The 14,864-nt window shown below is 43.1% G+C and overlaps 1 protein-coding gene across 4 annotated transcripts in view; it reads left to right on the top strand.

The window, feature by feature from the left end:
* The first annotated feature begins 93 nt into the window (after positions 1–93).
* TMEM131L (transmembrane 131 like) overlaps positions 94–14,864 on the top strand; it is a 159,728-nt gene continuing 144,957 nt past the window's right edge. For 2 of the 4 annotated variants that reach the window (XM_029939886.1, XM_029939876.1), the window contains exons 1-2: positions 101–475; positions 8,577–8,620. In XM_029939886.1, coding sequence (XP_029795746.1) covers positions 335–475; positions 8,577–8,620 — 185 coding nt within the window. In that variant the 5' untranslated portion in view covers positions 101–334. Of the gene's footprint in view, positions 476–8,576; positions 8,621–14,864 lie in introns of all 4 variants that reach the window. The other 2 variants (XM_029939904.1, XM_029939895.1) reach the window with 2 other exon arrangements.

Below are 14,864 nucleotides of genomic sequence, written 5' to 3'. Positions count from 1 at the left end.
CGGGCGCCCCGGGTGCAGCCCCCGCTTTGTGTGGCGCGCGCTGGGGCCCCGCCGCGGCCCGGCTTCCTGCAGCTTTGTTCCTCGAGCTTGGCCGCCCAGGACCCATCCCGCAGACGCCAGCCCCAGATGCTTCGGGATGCCGAGCGCCGAGTGGCCCGTGGGGTGGCTATTCCCCTCCGTCCCCCCAGCACGGGAACCCCGACCTTGCACGCTCCCTGCTCTGTGTCACAGGGGCCGCCCGCTTGCACCCCGTCCATTGTGTTCTTGTCCTCGGGTGGCCTCCGCTTGGAGAAGGAAAGGGTGACTTGTTTTGGTGAAGCGAGTGCAGGGGGGCATGATAGGGAAACAGGAAGCGTTTCTTTTCCGTGCATTAAAACGCGGTGTATTTTTTGGTGTTCGTGCAGCGATTGAGCCCTTGCCGAACGTGGTGGAGCTGTGGCAGGCAGAAGAAGGGGAACTCCTGCTGCCCACTCAGGTGAGGACGACCAGGTGACAGGGCTGGTGTGGGTGTGCGAGGGAGAACAGGCTGTCGGCCCCCCAGCGGCACAGGCGCTCGGGCCACTTTGCAAGGCAAATAAACGGTCGGCCGAGCCTGAACACCTGGCAGCGGTGGCCTTCCCAGCCTCCTCCCGCGCCATGTGACAGGGCGTGAGTCACGCCCGCCCCAAGTTCAGGAGGTGGGAGCCCAGGCCACCTCAGCAGGGCCGCGGCCAGCGGCAGCCTTGCGGAGGGGAAGGGCGGGCCCCTTGGCGGATCGTAGCCCTGGGTTCACGAGGGACGTGTGCCCTGTTCCCTAACTGAGCTGGAGCCTTGTGTGCCTGAGGACAACAGGAATATCGATTTCAGAAGTGTTAGTGAGTGGCACTGGCCATTAGCGTTAAGTAGCTTTGCGATGAAGATGTGACTTTAAAAGATTGTAGGCTTGGATTTTTTCCAAGTGCTTTTAATTCGTGTTAGATACACCTTCTTAACAACTTGAATTTCAGGTTTTGGGGGTTTCTCCCCCATATGATACAGTGATTGCATGTGGAAAAAATAATTACTAGCATTTCATTGAGAATGTATGGTGTCATACAGTAGATACAGTACTGCAAAGCGTTGTGTGAAGGTTTAACTTTTAACATTTGAGTGCACATGTACACGTTTAATTATAATATAGTTGACTGCTTTTCAGCAGCAACAGTAGTGACCCCAACCAAATACTGTTTTTTGGGTGGGGGTGCTGAATTATAAGGGAATGTTCAGCTTGTGTGTGGTAGTTTTTAAGATGTTCATTAATTCCCACGTTGGTGACAGCACTTCTGTGTTGTCTCTGGTGGCTGTTTGGAAAAACAGGACGTCTAGCTATAGGTTCCTTGAAGAGCTGTGCAGTTTTACATTTCAGTTACTCCCTCCTATGTGAAGCGTTAGAGTGCTGGTTTTGAGAGATTTGGAATATTCACTTTAACCAGGGCTAATGAATAACAGCTTCAAGGCGGAGAGGTGATTTTTAGAGGAAAATTTCCCTGGACCTTCCGTGAAGGCCAGCAAGCTGAGACTAGCCCTTAGAGAAGAACCCTCATTGGGATGAGGAGCAAATAGTCTGTCCTTCTCTTAGAAGTGTATTCCCAAATGGATTTTTTTCTGATGATAAATAACAGATGTGTATTGTTGAAGGTTTGAAAAATGCATAAAGATGAAAAGAACCAAATAGAAATCGTTCATGGCTCTACTGAAAGATCCACATTTAAAATGTGATGTTTTTACTTTTTAAAAAGAGTTATATTTGTATGTGTCCGTGGTGTTCAAAAGCAGCATAATGGCATTGTGGGCTGGAGATTCTGTGTTGTGGAGGCCGTCCTGGGTGGGTTCGGTGTCCTGGGGGCTATAGGATGTGCAGCGGTTAGAGCATCTCTGTCTCTACCCACTAGCTGCCAGTGACACTTTCTCCTCCTTCTTCCCCTCAGTTGTGAGAGCTAAAAATGTCCCTAGACATTGCAAAACGTCCCTGGGGAGCAAACTTGCCTGGGTTGAGAAGCACTGGTGTAGATCTATATGTATTTGCATTTTTACTCAACCGTAGCCTGGTACTGGTTAGTGTTGGAAGCCAACCCAGCCAGAAAGGAAAGTAAATTCTAAACTCTTATTTATTGCAGCATTAGTTGAAGATTTAGTCACTGTGAGATGGAAATATCAAGGCCTATGATATGATTGATGATATTATTTGTAGCCATAAAAGTTATTTTATAAAATTCTTAATTTATGTTTTGTTTATGTGTATAATAAGTTTGTTTTGGGGGAAAAAAGTCAATTTAGAAGTTGTCTCTCTGGAATATTCAGTATAGAAGCATTTATAACTAAGCTGTTTTAATCAAAGCTATAATGAAAGTGAAACTGATATTCAAAATAATTTTCTAAGTACTTCATCTCTATCTATATGTATATCTTTTAGAGACTAAGTTACCCCGCATGGATCAGGGTGGGGGTGAGGATATATATGGATCTATACTATCTATCTAAACTAAGGGTATATATACATATCTATCTGAACTCTTTCTCTCTCTATGTATATATATATATGTATATGTATATACATATATATATAATAAACTGCAGTAAGTTCTGAACAAAGTTATTTTTAGAGAATTTTTGCAAAGTATTTTGACTTTTTTCCACAAAAAGCTCCCTTGTGTGTCATGGAGTCAGCTGAAAAGAGAGTATTTATAGGTGTTTTTTAAATTTGAGGGTTTCTGCTTAATTAATTTGTAGTTGGGTTCCTTTCACTCAGGAAGACTCTGAGCCAGCCTCAGAAGCAAAGATTTGTCAGTGGTAGGTGAAATGGGAGCACCAGAAGATGTGGCATTAAAAAACTGAATACTAACATTTGCCACCACTAATTATTTGTAGTTATTCATTTTGGAAATGTTTTCTGGTGATTGGGTCTTTTCTATTTCTTTTTCTAATGGGTCTTTAAGTGATCAAGAACTAGAATAGTGCATCATTAATAAAAACAAATCTAACAATTGTTGTCATCCAAATTCTGTCTAGGGTTCCAGGATTTGACGCCTGGATCCTTCCCTTTTCACCACTTGTCCTCAGTTTCTTCATCTGCAAAATGGGGTATAATAATGGTGCTGATCTCAGAGGACTTGGTGAGGATTAAAAGTGTCTTGAACTTAGTAGGCACTTCATGTATGTTACGCGTTATTTTGGCAGTATCTCAACTGACTCCTAGGTTTGTCCCCAGGAGAGCATGGGACAGCTTTCCTGCTTTGAAGGGCTTGAACCAGTGCTGACAGCTCAGTCCTATATGTTCTCTGCAGTTGTATAGATACATATATTATTCATATCTTTTTGTTAGATGCTGTTTCATGTGGTAAGATATTTTGGTGTAAGAACATAAAAACCTCTATCCCTTGTGATACTGAGAAAGAAGGAAAAATGTGATTTTATTCTTAGATTTAGAGAATTTTTCCTCTCTTCTGACTTCAACACACTGAATGCAAAGTGATAATGGTTAGGAACCAGAAAATGTTTTCATTAGCTATTTATCAAAAATAATTTCGAGTGTGCCTTCTTCCTTCGCCTTCAAGTAAAAACCCCGCTGATACCTTTCATTGGCTCTGGCCCTCAGGGCCTTCTGCAGTCTGACCTTGTGTGTTGCTCCAGTCAGTGGTCTAGGACGCTCGCTGCAGCCTGACCCTTGGCAGAAGAGGCCCCACATGTGTCCGTTGAATGAAAGGACCAGTGCTATTGCTCCGCTGTTCCCAAAGAACCCATCCTTCCAGACTTCTAACTTGGCAGCAGCACTGTCATTTCTCTCCCTTTGAGTTTCTTAGGTGTCTGGATTTTTACTTTTGCCTTGTGGGTGCCTTCTTGCCCTAACTGGGTTCCCTGTAACAGAGTTTGGGTTTCTAAGCTTAGTGGGGCCATTGTGGCCCCGCCGTTCTGCATACAGAAAGCATTCAGTGGTTAGCTCATGAGTTCTTCCTAGGGGAGGAGAGTCTTGTCCTGTTTATGAGGTTAGTTTCGAAGATGGCAGGTGGAATACCTTAGGCTTTGATGCCCTATTATTGTGTTGTTGTTGTTGTTCTGTATCAGTTCTAGTAGCAAGAAGGGCCATCTAGAATTTGTTCTTCTAGTCGTTCAGCCTTTGCTGAGAAGAGGAGTCTCACCCCTAATTCCCCTGGTTAGGTTTGGGACACAGACACTCGTGCTGAGTAGGAAGAGCTGTTACCTGATACTGAATCGTGTTGGTCTGGTTTGGGGGACGGGAGGCTTAGTCCTTTTCTGCCTTGTTTGTACATCTAGCGGACACTTAGCATGGGCCTGACCCTGACCCATTAGGCCCCTGTGATACAGTGATGAATAAGGAAGTCTCTGCCTTAAAAAATGCATGTCTTCCCCCTTTAAGTCTAAGTGTACAGATAACGGAAACTAGTAGAAAGTGAAAGAGGAAATGGTACATTGAATATCTGAATTCTTTATTATCTCAGGTACTGTGTTGTGTAACAGCGTCTTGATCCAGTCAGTGAATCATTGACCGGTATTTAGAAATCTTTTTGTTATAGAGATTTATTTTGAGTTTAATCTACTTCCACTATCAACATAAAAAAAGTAATAGCTGACATGAGTTGAATGCCACTGGCATTGTTTAAGAACTTTATGAGTTATTAACACTCATGGTAATACATGAAAAACTGTGAAGTGGTATGACTTGATTTTTACAGATGAGGAAATTGAGGCCCAGAGGCAATAAATAATTTGCCCAAGGCTATATGAAAGTAGCCGTGGTGTGATTTGAACCCAGGTGGTGTTTAGGATTAAAGCCTGTGCTCTGTGTGAGTTTTAGCAGTCTGACCAGGAAAAGTGCTGTGGTGATCAAGTTCCTGTGTCTGAGGGGGATATTTTCATGTTCTGTTTTGAGTTAGAAAAATTTGTTTCATGAAGGCTTTAAAAATAGTCATATCCACTAGTATTTTTAAAATTTTTGCTTAAAAAATTTTTTTTTATTGGGGCACCTGGGTGGCTCGCTCAGTTAATAAGCATCTGACTTTGGCTTAGGTCATGATCTAGCTGTTCTGGAGTTCGATCCCCACATCAGGCTCTGGACTGACAGTTCAGAGCCTAGAGCCTGCTTTGGATTCTGTGTCTCCCTCTCTCTCTCTCTGCCCCTTTCCCACTCACACTCTCTCTTTGTCTCACAAAAATAAATAAACATTAAAAAAATTTTTAAAAAGCATTAAATTTTTTTTATTGGGGTATAATTGACATAGCATTTTGTTAGTTTCAGGTGTACAACATTACAGTAAGTGTAACCATCTGTCACCATCCATGGTTACAAAAACATTTTTTTGTTTCGTGATAAGAACTTTTAAGATTTACTCTGAATAACTTTCAAATATGCGGTGCAATATATTAACTAGTCATCATGCTGTACATTACGTCCCCAGCGACTCACTTATTTTATTACTGGATGTTTGTACCTTTTGACACTCCTTCACCCATTTTTGTGCCCCACCCCCTGCCAGCAATCACGAATCTATTCCATGATCTATGAACTTGGTATTCATGTTTGTTTTAAAATTCTGTATTTGAGACTGACCATAAAATATTTGTCTTTCTCTATTTAACTTATTTCACTTAGCATAATGCCATAACAGTCCGTTTGTGCTGTTGCAAATGGTACAATTTTGTGTTTTTTTCCATTGGCTGAATAGTATTTTATTATATATACACACACATATATGTACATCTATATGCATGTACACATATATGCACCCACAAACATACCACATCTTTATCCATTCGTCTGTCAGTGGATACTTAGGTTGTTTACATCTCTTGGCTATTTTAAATACTGCTTTTGTGGACACGGGGGTACAGATACTTTTTTGAATTAGTGTTTCCGTTGTCTTCAGATAAATACCCAGAAGTGTGATTGTTAGATCAATGTTTTATTTTTTGAGGAATTTCCGTCCTGTTTTCCACAGTGGCTGGACCAGTTGGCATTCCCACCAAGAGAGCATGAGTGTTCTCTTTTCTTCACATCCTCACCAATAGTTTTTATTTCTTGTCTTTTTGATAATGGCTGTTCTAACAGATGTGAGGTATATATCCATTAGTATTTAAGAACCAGCGAGACTGAACTTAGTTAGCTCTGCAGACATTTTTTGAGCATGGACTGTGGGCCAAGCACTGGTCTAGGTGCTGTGGGTGTCATGTTGAACAACACCACTGCCCTTGTGCAGCTTCCGATTTACTGGAGGCATAGAGATGGTGAATAAGGAGTAGAGTAAATTGCTAGTTATTTAGTCTGTTGGAAAGGCAACAGTGCTGTATGGTGGCAGCCCGGAGGAAGATTCAGGTGACGGGAACTGGAGTTTTAATTTAAGTCAAGGTAGATCCCTCTGAGAAGGCCTATATTTGACATTTAAGCCCACCCTCAGAAGCAGTGGAAGATTAGAATAGCTAGTGCAAGGGCCCTGAGGCAGTGCCACAGAGGTGGGGCTGGGGAATTACAGGATTTGGTTCCTGTCTTTGGAGAGCCTGGTGGTGTTGGGGAGATAAGGCTGGTAATACTCTGAGATAACATTCAAGTGCTGAAATGTGGGAACTGAGAGGAGAGAGGAAGAACAGTGTGTTTTGGAGGGGTCTGTTAAAGCTTAGGGGTGGGAGGGCACTTGGAGAGCTGCATTAGCAAAGGTGTGAATGGGGCCTGGTCTAGACCCTTACATGGGTGACAGTTCAGTGTTTTTAAAGTTGGTGCTTTGAATTGGAGCCCAGAGCGCCTGATGAAGTGTGGCTGTAGAGATTGGAATGGCTGTGTCAAAGTCAATTGACAATTGCCCAGTTACGGGTTAAGGAACTTGGAGTACACCTGACTAGCAGCGAGGGCAGAGATCAACATGATGGCATTGGATGCTGGGTCCATAGCATGCGGGTGGGAAGTAATGATTGATGCTGGAGAAAATTGGTCTTCCAGTAGCACAGTGGGTGGGTTTGAGTTAGCAGTCTTTTTTTTTTTTTTAATGTTTTTATTATTTTGAGAGAGAGAGAGAACGAGAGCGTGAGCATGAGCAGGGGAGGGACAGAGAGAGGGAGACACAGAATCTGAAGCAGGGTCCGGGATCCAAAATGTCAGCGTACAGCCTGACGTGGGGCTTGAACCCATGGACAGCAAGATCATGACCTGAACTGAAGTCGGACTCTTAACCGACTGACCCGTGGGCTGGGCGCCCCTGGAGGCAGCATTCTTAAGCAGAGCAAGAAGCCCTGTATGTGGTAGAAATGGAGGCCTGGGGTGCTGACAGTATGGGCTGAGTTGCTGGCGGAAGGGATGGAGAAGAAGGGACAGATCTGAACCCTATTTCAGATGCGTGGGTAGGTCTCTACGCCTGGAGGTGAAGGAAGGAGAGCAGTGTAGGATGACTCTAAGGTTAGCCCACGGGTCAAGGATGGTATCCTTGACAGAAGGAGGCCAGTTAGAACAGAAACCACTTGGCAGGGACCCCTGATGTTTATAAGTCAGTGTTGGTCATAACTGTTTCCGGGGAGACAAAATGCGTATGTCCTGGAGGCACTCACCACTAGGGCTGCAGCTGTAAATGAATCCATCCCACAAGGACTGTGAGTACTTGCCATATGCTGGCCAAGGCTCGGTGCAGTGCTCACCACAACCCCAGGGGCCTCCCTCTCGGGAAAGATAGGCATCCCCTGAGTAGCCACATGTGTGATCAAGCGAGGTGTGGGGCTGGCGCTGGGGATCTGGGCCCTGTGGGTCCAAGCGTGGGTCAACGTTCTGCACAGCAGCGGTGTGGGGAGTCTGGGCCCGGGAGGACTGGCGGCGACAGGGAGGAAGAGGGCAGAGAGGCAGTAGTAAGTGCCGAAACTCCAGGGTTAGAGTGAAGCTGGAGGCCAGGAGAGCTTGGTAGTCCTGAACCCAGCAGTGGTGAGCTTCAGGACAGAATGGCCAAGGTGGTGTCTGTCAGGCAGATTACATGTAGTATCTAATTGGATCTGCCCTCTTGTTTCGGTTTCAAGTGCCTTTTTCTTTTTACCATCTTGTTTTATGACCCTCTTGTTATATGGAGTCAGATTTTGGCCTGGTAAATCTGGGAGACGATTTCAGAAGAGCTTTTGAGTGTGACATTAATACCATTTATTAAATTGATCAGCCTTTTTTACACTGATGTCAAAATACGTTGGATATCCATTTGGGGGATTGTGAGCTAACTAGTCCATTTTCTATATTATCATTAAACTTTATTTTGTGTGACTTTGGCGTAACTTAAATGTTAAAAGCCTCTTGGAGAGAAGAGATGTCAAACTAATTTTGAGATTATAGGTTGTGGTGTTAAGTGAGGATCTTTACTTAAAATATCTAAGGGATCATTTGGCTATTCATAGCTTTTAGTAGTGTTATTACTAGTGTTATTCTTTCAATAACAATTTATTGAATGCCTGCTGTGTATCAGGCACTGTTTTTGGGCATTTGTTATAAATTTATCACCTGCATTTAATTTGAAGAACTGTTTCTTTTGGAGATTTTTGTGTTCTTTTGAAATAACTGTTAAACCATGTTCTTTTATCACTAGGGTGATTCTGAAGAGGATATGGAGGAGCATTCTCAAGAGCAGAGGTAAGAAAAACAACAGGAGCAAATACCCACATGCTGAATATTTATGTGCACTTTGGATGCTATTGAAGTCTTGATATATGTTTATGTGTTTGATATATCTGTACTACATCTTTCTTTTTGGCATTTAGGGTATCTATACTCTCTGATAATTAATATGACTTTGCTTTAAAATAAGGTTGTACAGGGGCGGCTGGGTGGCTCAGTTGGTTAAGCATCCGGCTTCGGCTCAGGTCATGATCTCGCGGTTTATGGGTTCAAGCCCCGCGTTGGGCTCTGTGCTTACTGAGCCTGGTTCAGATTCTGTATCTCCCTTTCTCTCTGACCCTCCCCTGCTTGCGCTGTCTCTCTCTGTCACTCAAAAATAAATTTTAAAAAATTAAAAACAAAAATAAAAACAAAACAAAAATAAATAAAATAAAATAAGGTTGTACAGAAAGCTGTTACAAATACCCCCCTGCCACACACACACATTCTCAACTTCAAATTTTCCATGGCATGCTTATGCTGTCCTATTGCTCACAAACATTTGTTGAGTATCAGGCACAGTGCTGGGTTCTGGGGTTCTGGGAATATAACATTGAACAAAATCTGTGTTACATGTAGCAGTGCAGTCAGACATTACTGTAAACAAAACAAAATATTGTAATTATAACTACCAAGAATTAGATTGCTGTAGTATAGAATAATGAAGAAGAACTGATGGTCAGGTGAGACCCTTGTTAGGAGGTTACATTTAAGCTGAAGTCTGGAGGGTGTTTAGGAATAGCCATGGAGCAAACAGAGGGGGAGAGTACCGTAGGCAGCAGGAATGGCAGGTGCAAAGGCCCTGAGGTGGGAAGCACTGGCAGCATTCCAGGAACTCAGAGAAGGCTCAGGTGGCTTGTGGGATAGTGAGGTGAGGTAGGACCCTAGAAGCCACATTAAGGAGATTGGGTTTTATTTTTTTTTTTTTAAGGTTGGTATGATTTGTTAAAGGATTTAAGGTAGGGGTCAGCAAATTGAAAGGTATAAGCTACATTTTTAAGAGAATACTTTGGTCATGGTGCAGTCTCAGTCACTGAAATGTCTGGTCCCTTGGAGGTGCTTGGGCACACTAAGTCGTACTTGGCCACAGGGATAACTTGCAGGGAATCAGCTTCAGATCCCACCATCCTCATAGTCTCCTGAAATTCATCTGAGGTTGTGAGTTATCCTTTTCCACCTCTCCTTTTGTAATCTCTCTTCTCCACTTTACAAAAGAAAGGCACACTTCCTGCCCAGCCCCAGTCATACTGAGTGCACCCTCTTGGGCAGAGGTGTGGCTCTGAAATCCTGTTATTGGGTAGGAGAAGCAGTTGACTCTGGTTAGATGACAAATTCTTTTGTAACTCTGGCGGCTTTTGAATCTTTCAACAAAGTTGAAGGACATAATCAAATTGGCAGTTGATAGATGATTGTTATTACTTTTTTAATGTTTATTTTTGAGAGAGAGAGAGAGAGACACACACACACACACACACACACACACACACACACACACAGTGCGAGTGGGGGAGGGGCAGAGAGAGAAGGAGACACAGAATCTGAAGCAGGCTCTAGATTCCTGGTTGTCAGCACAGAGCCAGACGCAGGGCTCGAACCCGTGAACCGCGAGATCATGACCTGAGCTGAATTTGGACGCTTAATCAACTGAGCTCCCCCAAGTGCCACAAAAGTTATTTTTAATGATAGATCACTGTGATTTTTGGGTAAACACTGAGGGTGTTTAGAGAATATAGGGACAGTGTTGTAACAATGCTCCTTCCATTCATACCTGCTTATGTAAACAAGCTTTTTCAGTGCTTCTATTAAGAATATTAAGAAATAATATTTACATGAACCAATGATGGGGGTAAGACAGTCATCCATTTCATTAAAGGATGCATTTTCAGTAAACTTGTCTCTTTATGTTTAATTACCTATCAAAATTTATAAAATTTGTTGACCAGTTTTATATTAGTAAAAATTGTAATGGTAACTCAATTCAGAAGAAAAAAATAATTTTTTTTAACACTGGAACCCTGTGGTCACAGGAAATTTTTTTTTTAAAACCTAACATTTCAACGTATACCCATATTTTTGTTGCACAAGTCTTTGAACATAAAGATGTATGTATTCGGTTAAAATCCTTGGAGGGAATATCCAGCTATACAGGAATGTTTATTGATGTGTTTCTTAAAAAATGGAGGATGGTAGAGCACCTGACTGGCTCAGTTGGTAGAACATGTGACTCTTGATCTTGGGGTCATGAGTTTGAGGCCCATGTTGGGTGTAGAGATTCCTTAAAAAAAATGGTTGATGATGATGCATTTCATTGCAGTGGTATTTAGATTCCATTGAATATATTTTAAGAAGTGATTGTTTTATTTAAAACACCACCATTTATCATATGCCAGAAATTACATTCTTTGTGATCATTTAAATTCATTGCATACAATTTTAAATGTGGGATAAACATATGGGGCAGAGTTCAGAGTTGGTCACAATCCTCTGTTTGAGTGTTTATGGAAACAAGAAAAGGCACGGGGTGCTGGCGGTGGTTGAGACGAGGCTGGTGGGAGTGGCGACGAAGGGATGTGGAAAGTTCTGAGATGAATTTTGGGGGTGGAACACGCTCATTGGTCTGTCAGTGGTGGAGAGTGAGGGAAAGAGAAGTTTGTCATGGAGAGCTTCTAAAATTTGGCTTGAGCATCTGCAGGGATGACAACGGACATGGGAAAGGAATTAGAGGAGGGAAATCAGGAACACTGGTTGGTTGTCTCATCGGAATGTCAGGCTTGGTATGACACGTCCCATTGGAGATGGCAGGGAGGCAGCTGAAACCGTGAGTCCGGGGCATGGAGGCCCCCACTGCTGCTCTGGGGGTGGGTGCGTCCAGCCTGCTGCTCGGGCCTGAGCCTTTGTTCTTCTCTTTTGTAGATTGCTTCGGTTCCCTCCTTTCCCATCAGTGAGAACTAGTTTCTTCTTGTCAGTGTTCTGTGAGACATAAGGAATTAGTGATTTGATCCCTGTCGGTCTTTTGACATAGCGTCCGGTTGCGTGAAGGTGTGGGGAGGGAGAATTGGAGCAGGGATTTAGAGCAGTGGCTTTCAGATTTACAGGAGAGCTGTAAGGACGGCACAGGGCTCCTGTATACGCCTCACACGGCTTATCCCACAGCTAACGTCCTCCATTACTGCGGCACATTTGTCACGACTGAGAAACCAACGTTGGTACCTTCCCGTGAACTAACTCCACGCTCTTTAAACTTCACTAGTTTTTTCCGGGGGTCATTTTTCTGTCCAGGGTCCCATTCAGGATACCACCTTACTTTTAGTTGGCCTGTCTCCTTGGAACCTCTTAACTGTGATAGTTTATCAGACTTTCCGTGTTTTTGGAATCTTAACAGTTTGGAGGAGTACTGCTCACGTATTTTGTAAAATAATCCTCAGTTTGGGGTTGCCTAATGTTTGTCCTCCTGGTTAGACCAGAGTTGTGGGTTTTGGGGAGGAGGGCCACAGATACAAATTGGTATTCTCCTCACATACCGAGTATATCTGCTGTGAGGTGGCTTACCACTTTGACGTTGACATTCATCACCTGGCTGTCTCTTTTTCCCCCTCTTTCCGCGCTACACTTTTTGGAAACAAGTCATTAAATGGAAACAAGCTCCATCTGCATAAATTATTTGTCATTCTTCTCTATGGGAAATTTGTTGATAGCTTCTCATGTATTCATTTATATCAGTATGGACTTACGGATATTAATTTATACTTTGGGTTATAATCGAATATTGATTTGCTCTGCTAGTTTAATGTTCTTTATCCTAAATCTTGTTTATGAAGCTATTACTATCTCTTTACACATTTTTCAAACATTTTTTGTGATTTTCATTTTAATTATTACCCCAGAAGGCCAACTGTCAGTGATATTAAGTGGAACTTGAAGTCAGGAGAGTCATTGCTTATGAGTTCTATAACATGAATGCCTCATCTCTGAGATCACCCACATAGAGGAGCACCTTGGGACTCGAGAGAGATTTGACCATAAAATAGCGTCTCGAGGATGTCCCAAGAAAAGTGTAGGTGGCACTAACATCTGTCCCTGGTGAGAATCTAGATAGGAGGAGGACTCTGTGTCTCACTCTCCGGATGGCCCGGGGCAGGGCTTGAAGCAGACGGCCATTAATCCTGGGGCCGAGGGTTCGGAGTAGCCAGCCTGTGATCTCAAACACAGTTTGGGAAAGCTTTCAGGGAAATTGGCCTCACTGAAGATTTTGTTTGTATTAACTTGACTTAATCTTCTATGAATGCTATGTAATTGTATTTGGTTGAAAGCCAGAAAAGCAATATTTGAAAGACTTTCTTGCCTCTTGCCTCTGCGTCCCCATTTTTCTCCTGGGTGTTCTCAAATATCAACAGTAATCAGTTTCTTTGCTGAGAGAGAGAGGTTGCGGTTGGGACTCAGCGATGAGAGAAAGTGAGAGTGGACTTCAGCTCTTCTGGAATCAGATGCTCTCTGGGAAGCTTGTCTAGCTCTGTACATAGCTCCTATAAGCCTTGTTGGGGTATATTTGTTAGAACGTGAGAAGTATGAACATCACCAAGGTGGACAGTATGATACATCGGCTTCTAAAAATGGTTATATAAAAATCATCAGTAGTAACAGGTTAGGTACAATGTCTGCGGAAGTTGTCACTGTGTTTTGTGATTTTAATGTATTTTTATGTGATCAGTAATAACATCAAAATGTGTTCTCCTGAAGCAGTTTGCATCAGTTAAAGGCAGATCCTCAAAGTCAGAACATGCAGAAAGTCTTGTTAACCTTTCAGCAACATACTGAAAGATATAATTGCAGACAAAAACGACTTAATTGTTAAGGAAACTTCTTTTGGCAGTCAAGGGGATTTCAGAGCCCCCACAGGGAATGGAACTGCTTTTCACTTTTCTTTGTTCTCCTTTAGAAGTTGAAAGCTGTGTTTCTAGCACAACCCCAAAGTTCCTTACCTGTTGACAGGATCATAGCTTTTTAACCTTTGTGTGCCTCCTCAGGGGTCCCCTGTGGACATGCTTCTCTTTCCCTTGCTGTTTCCCCAGGTGATCTCACCTGTTCTCTTGGGTCTTTATGTAGAAAGAACTCGAAGTTAGATTGTACTTTCAAGCCAGGGGTCTCATCTGCCCAGTTAGTTGCCCACAGAGAGCTCCTTTTAGCTTTCAGGTGCTGCTAACCTCGTGTGTGTCTGGAACTGAGTTCTTGGGCTCCGGTCCTTCTCAGCCCTCCCCCAGCTGCTGCACTGTGCGTTCATTTGCATAAGCCAGAAACCGGGATGCCTCCCCCCTTGACTCCTTCCTACTCCCCACCCTAGTAGATGACCAGGTATGGCTGGATCTTCTTCAGATTTTCTAGCTACCCAGGTCTGGTCTTCGTCTGCCTCCCTGCGTCACGTCTAAATCATACATCCTTCCCTACCATTCCTCCTGCAAACAACCTTAGCTTCGTGATGAAGTGCAGACGGCCTGAGCATGGGGTAGAAGGCCTTTTGTGATCCAGGCCCTGCTCACCTCTTTCAGCCTTGCTGCCCCCGCTTCTCACTTCCCCTCCTGCACTTGGGCTCATGCTCTCTCTCTCTTCTCTGGTTAACCCACCCACATCACTGACTCCACATGGCACACCATGGCACTTCTCCTGGCACAGGGCACAGCCCTGTTTTAAAATTGCCTGTCCTGGGATTGTCCTGAGTCTCATTTGACTGATTCCTCAGCACCTAACCTGGTACCTAACACTTAGGTGAAGACCCACCAAATGAAGGGATGCAAGCTCCTATTTTTAAACTTAAGTCTTTTATTTTTTTTTTGTTTTTTGTTTTTTTGTTTTTGTTTTTTTTTCATGTAATTAGACTTATACAGAAATTAGAAGGTTAAGTAACAACTAGTTAATCACCTAATTTCACAGCTATCTGAAGTGGCAATCGTTATATAGCGGCTTATCTATGGTACATTCAAGATACATGATACAATTTATTACTTGACCATAGGCTACAACACAGCCTGCTTAATACCTTTCCTTAAATTCCACCTCTATACTACAATATGCTTGAGGTCCATGCAAAAAAGTAGCTACCTTTTATGTAGGAAATGGATGATTAAGTCTTTGGTGTTGTAAAAGCAACTTCATTTAAACATAACCACCCCCACCACCAAAAAAAAGAAGAGGAAAAAAAAAAAGTAAAGAAAATAATAAGGGAAAA

This window comes from Suricata suricatta, chromosome 1 (genome assembly GCF_006229205.1).
Source record: "Suricata suricatta isolate VVHF042 chromosome 1, meerkat_22Aug2017_6uvM2_HiC, whole genome shotgun sequence".
NCBI classification, from domain to species: domain Eukaryota; kingdom Metazoa; phylum Chordata; class Mammalia; order Carnivora; family Herpestidae; genus Suricata; species Suricata suricatta.
Note: the sequence above shows the minus strand (reverse complement) of the source record. Positions and strands in the feature narration are given on the sequence as shown.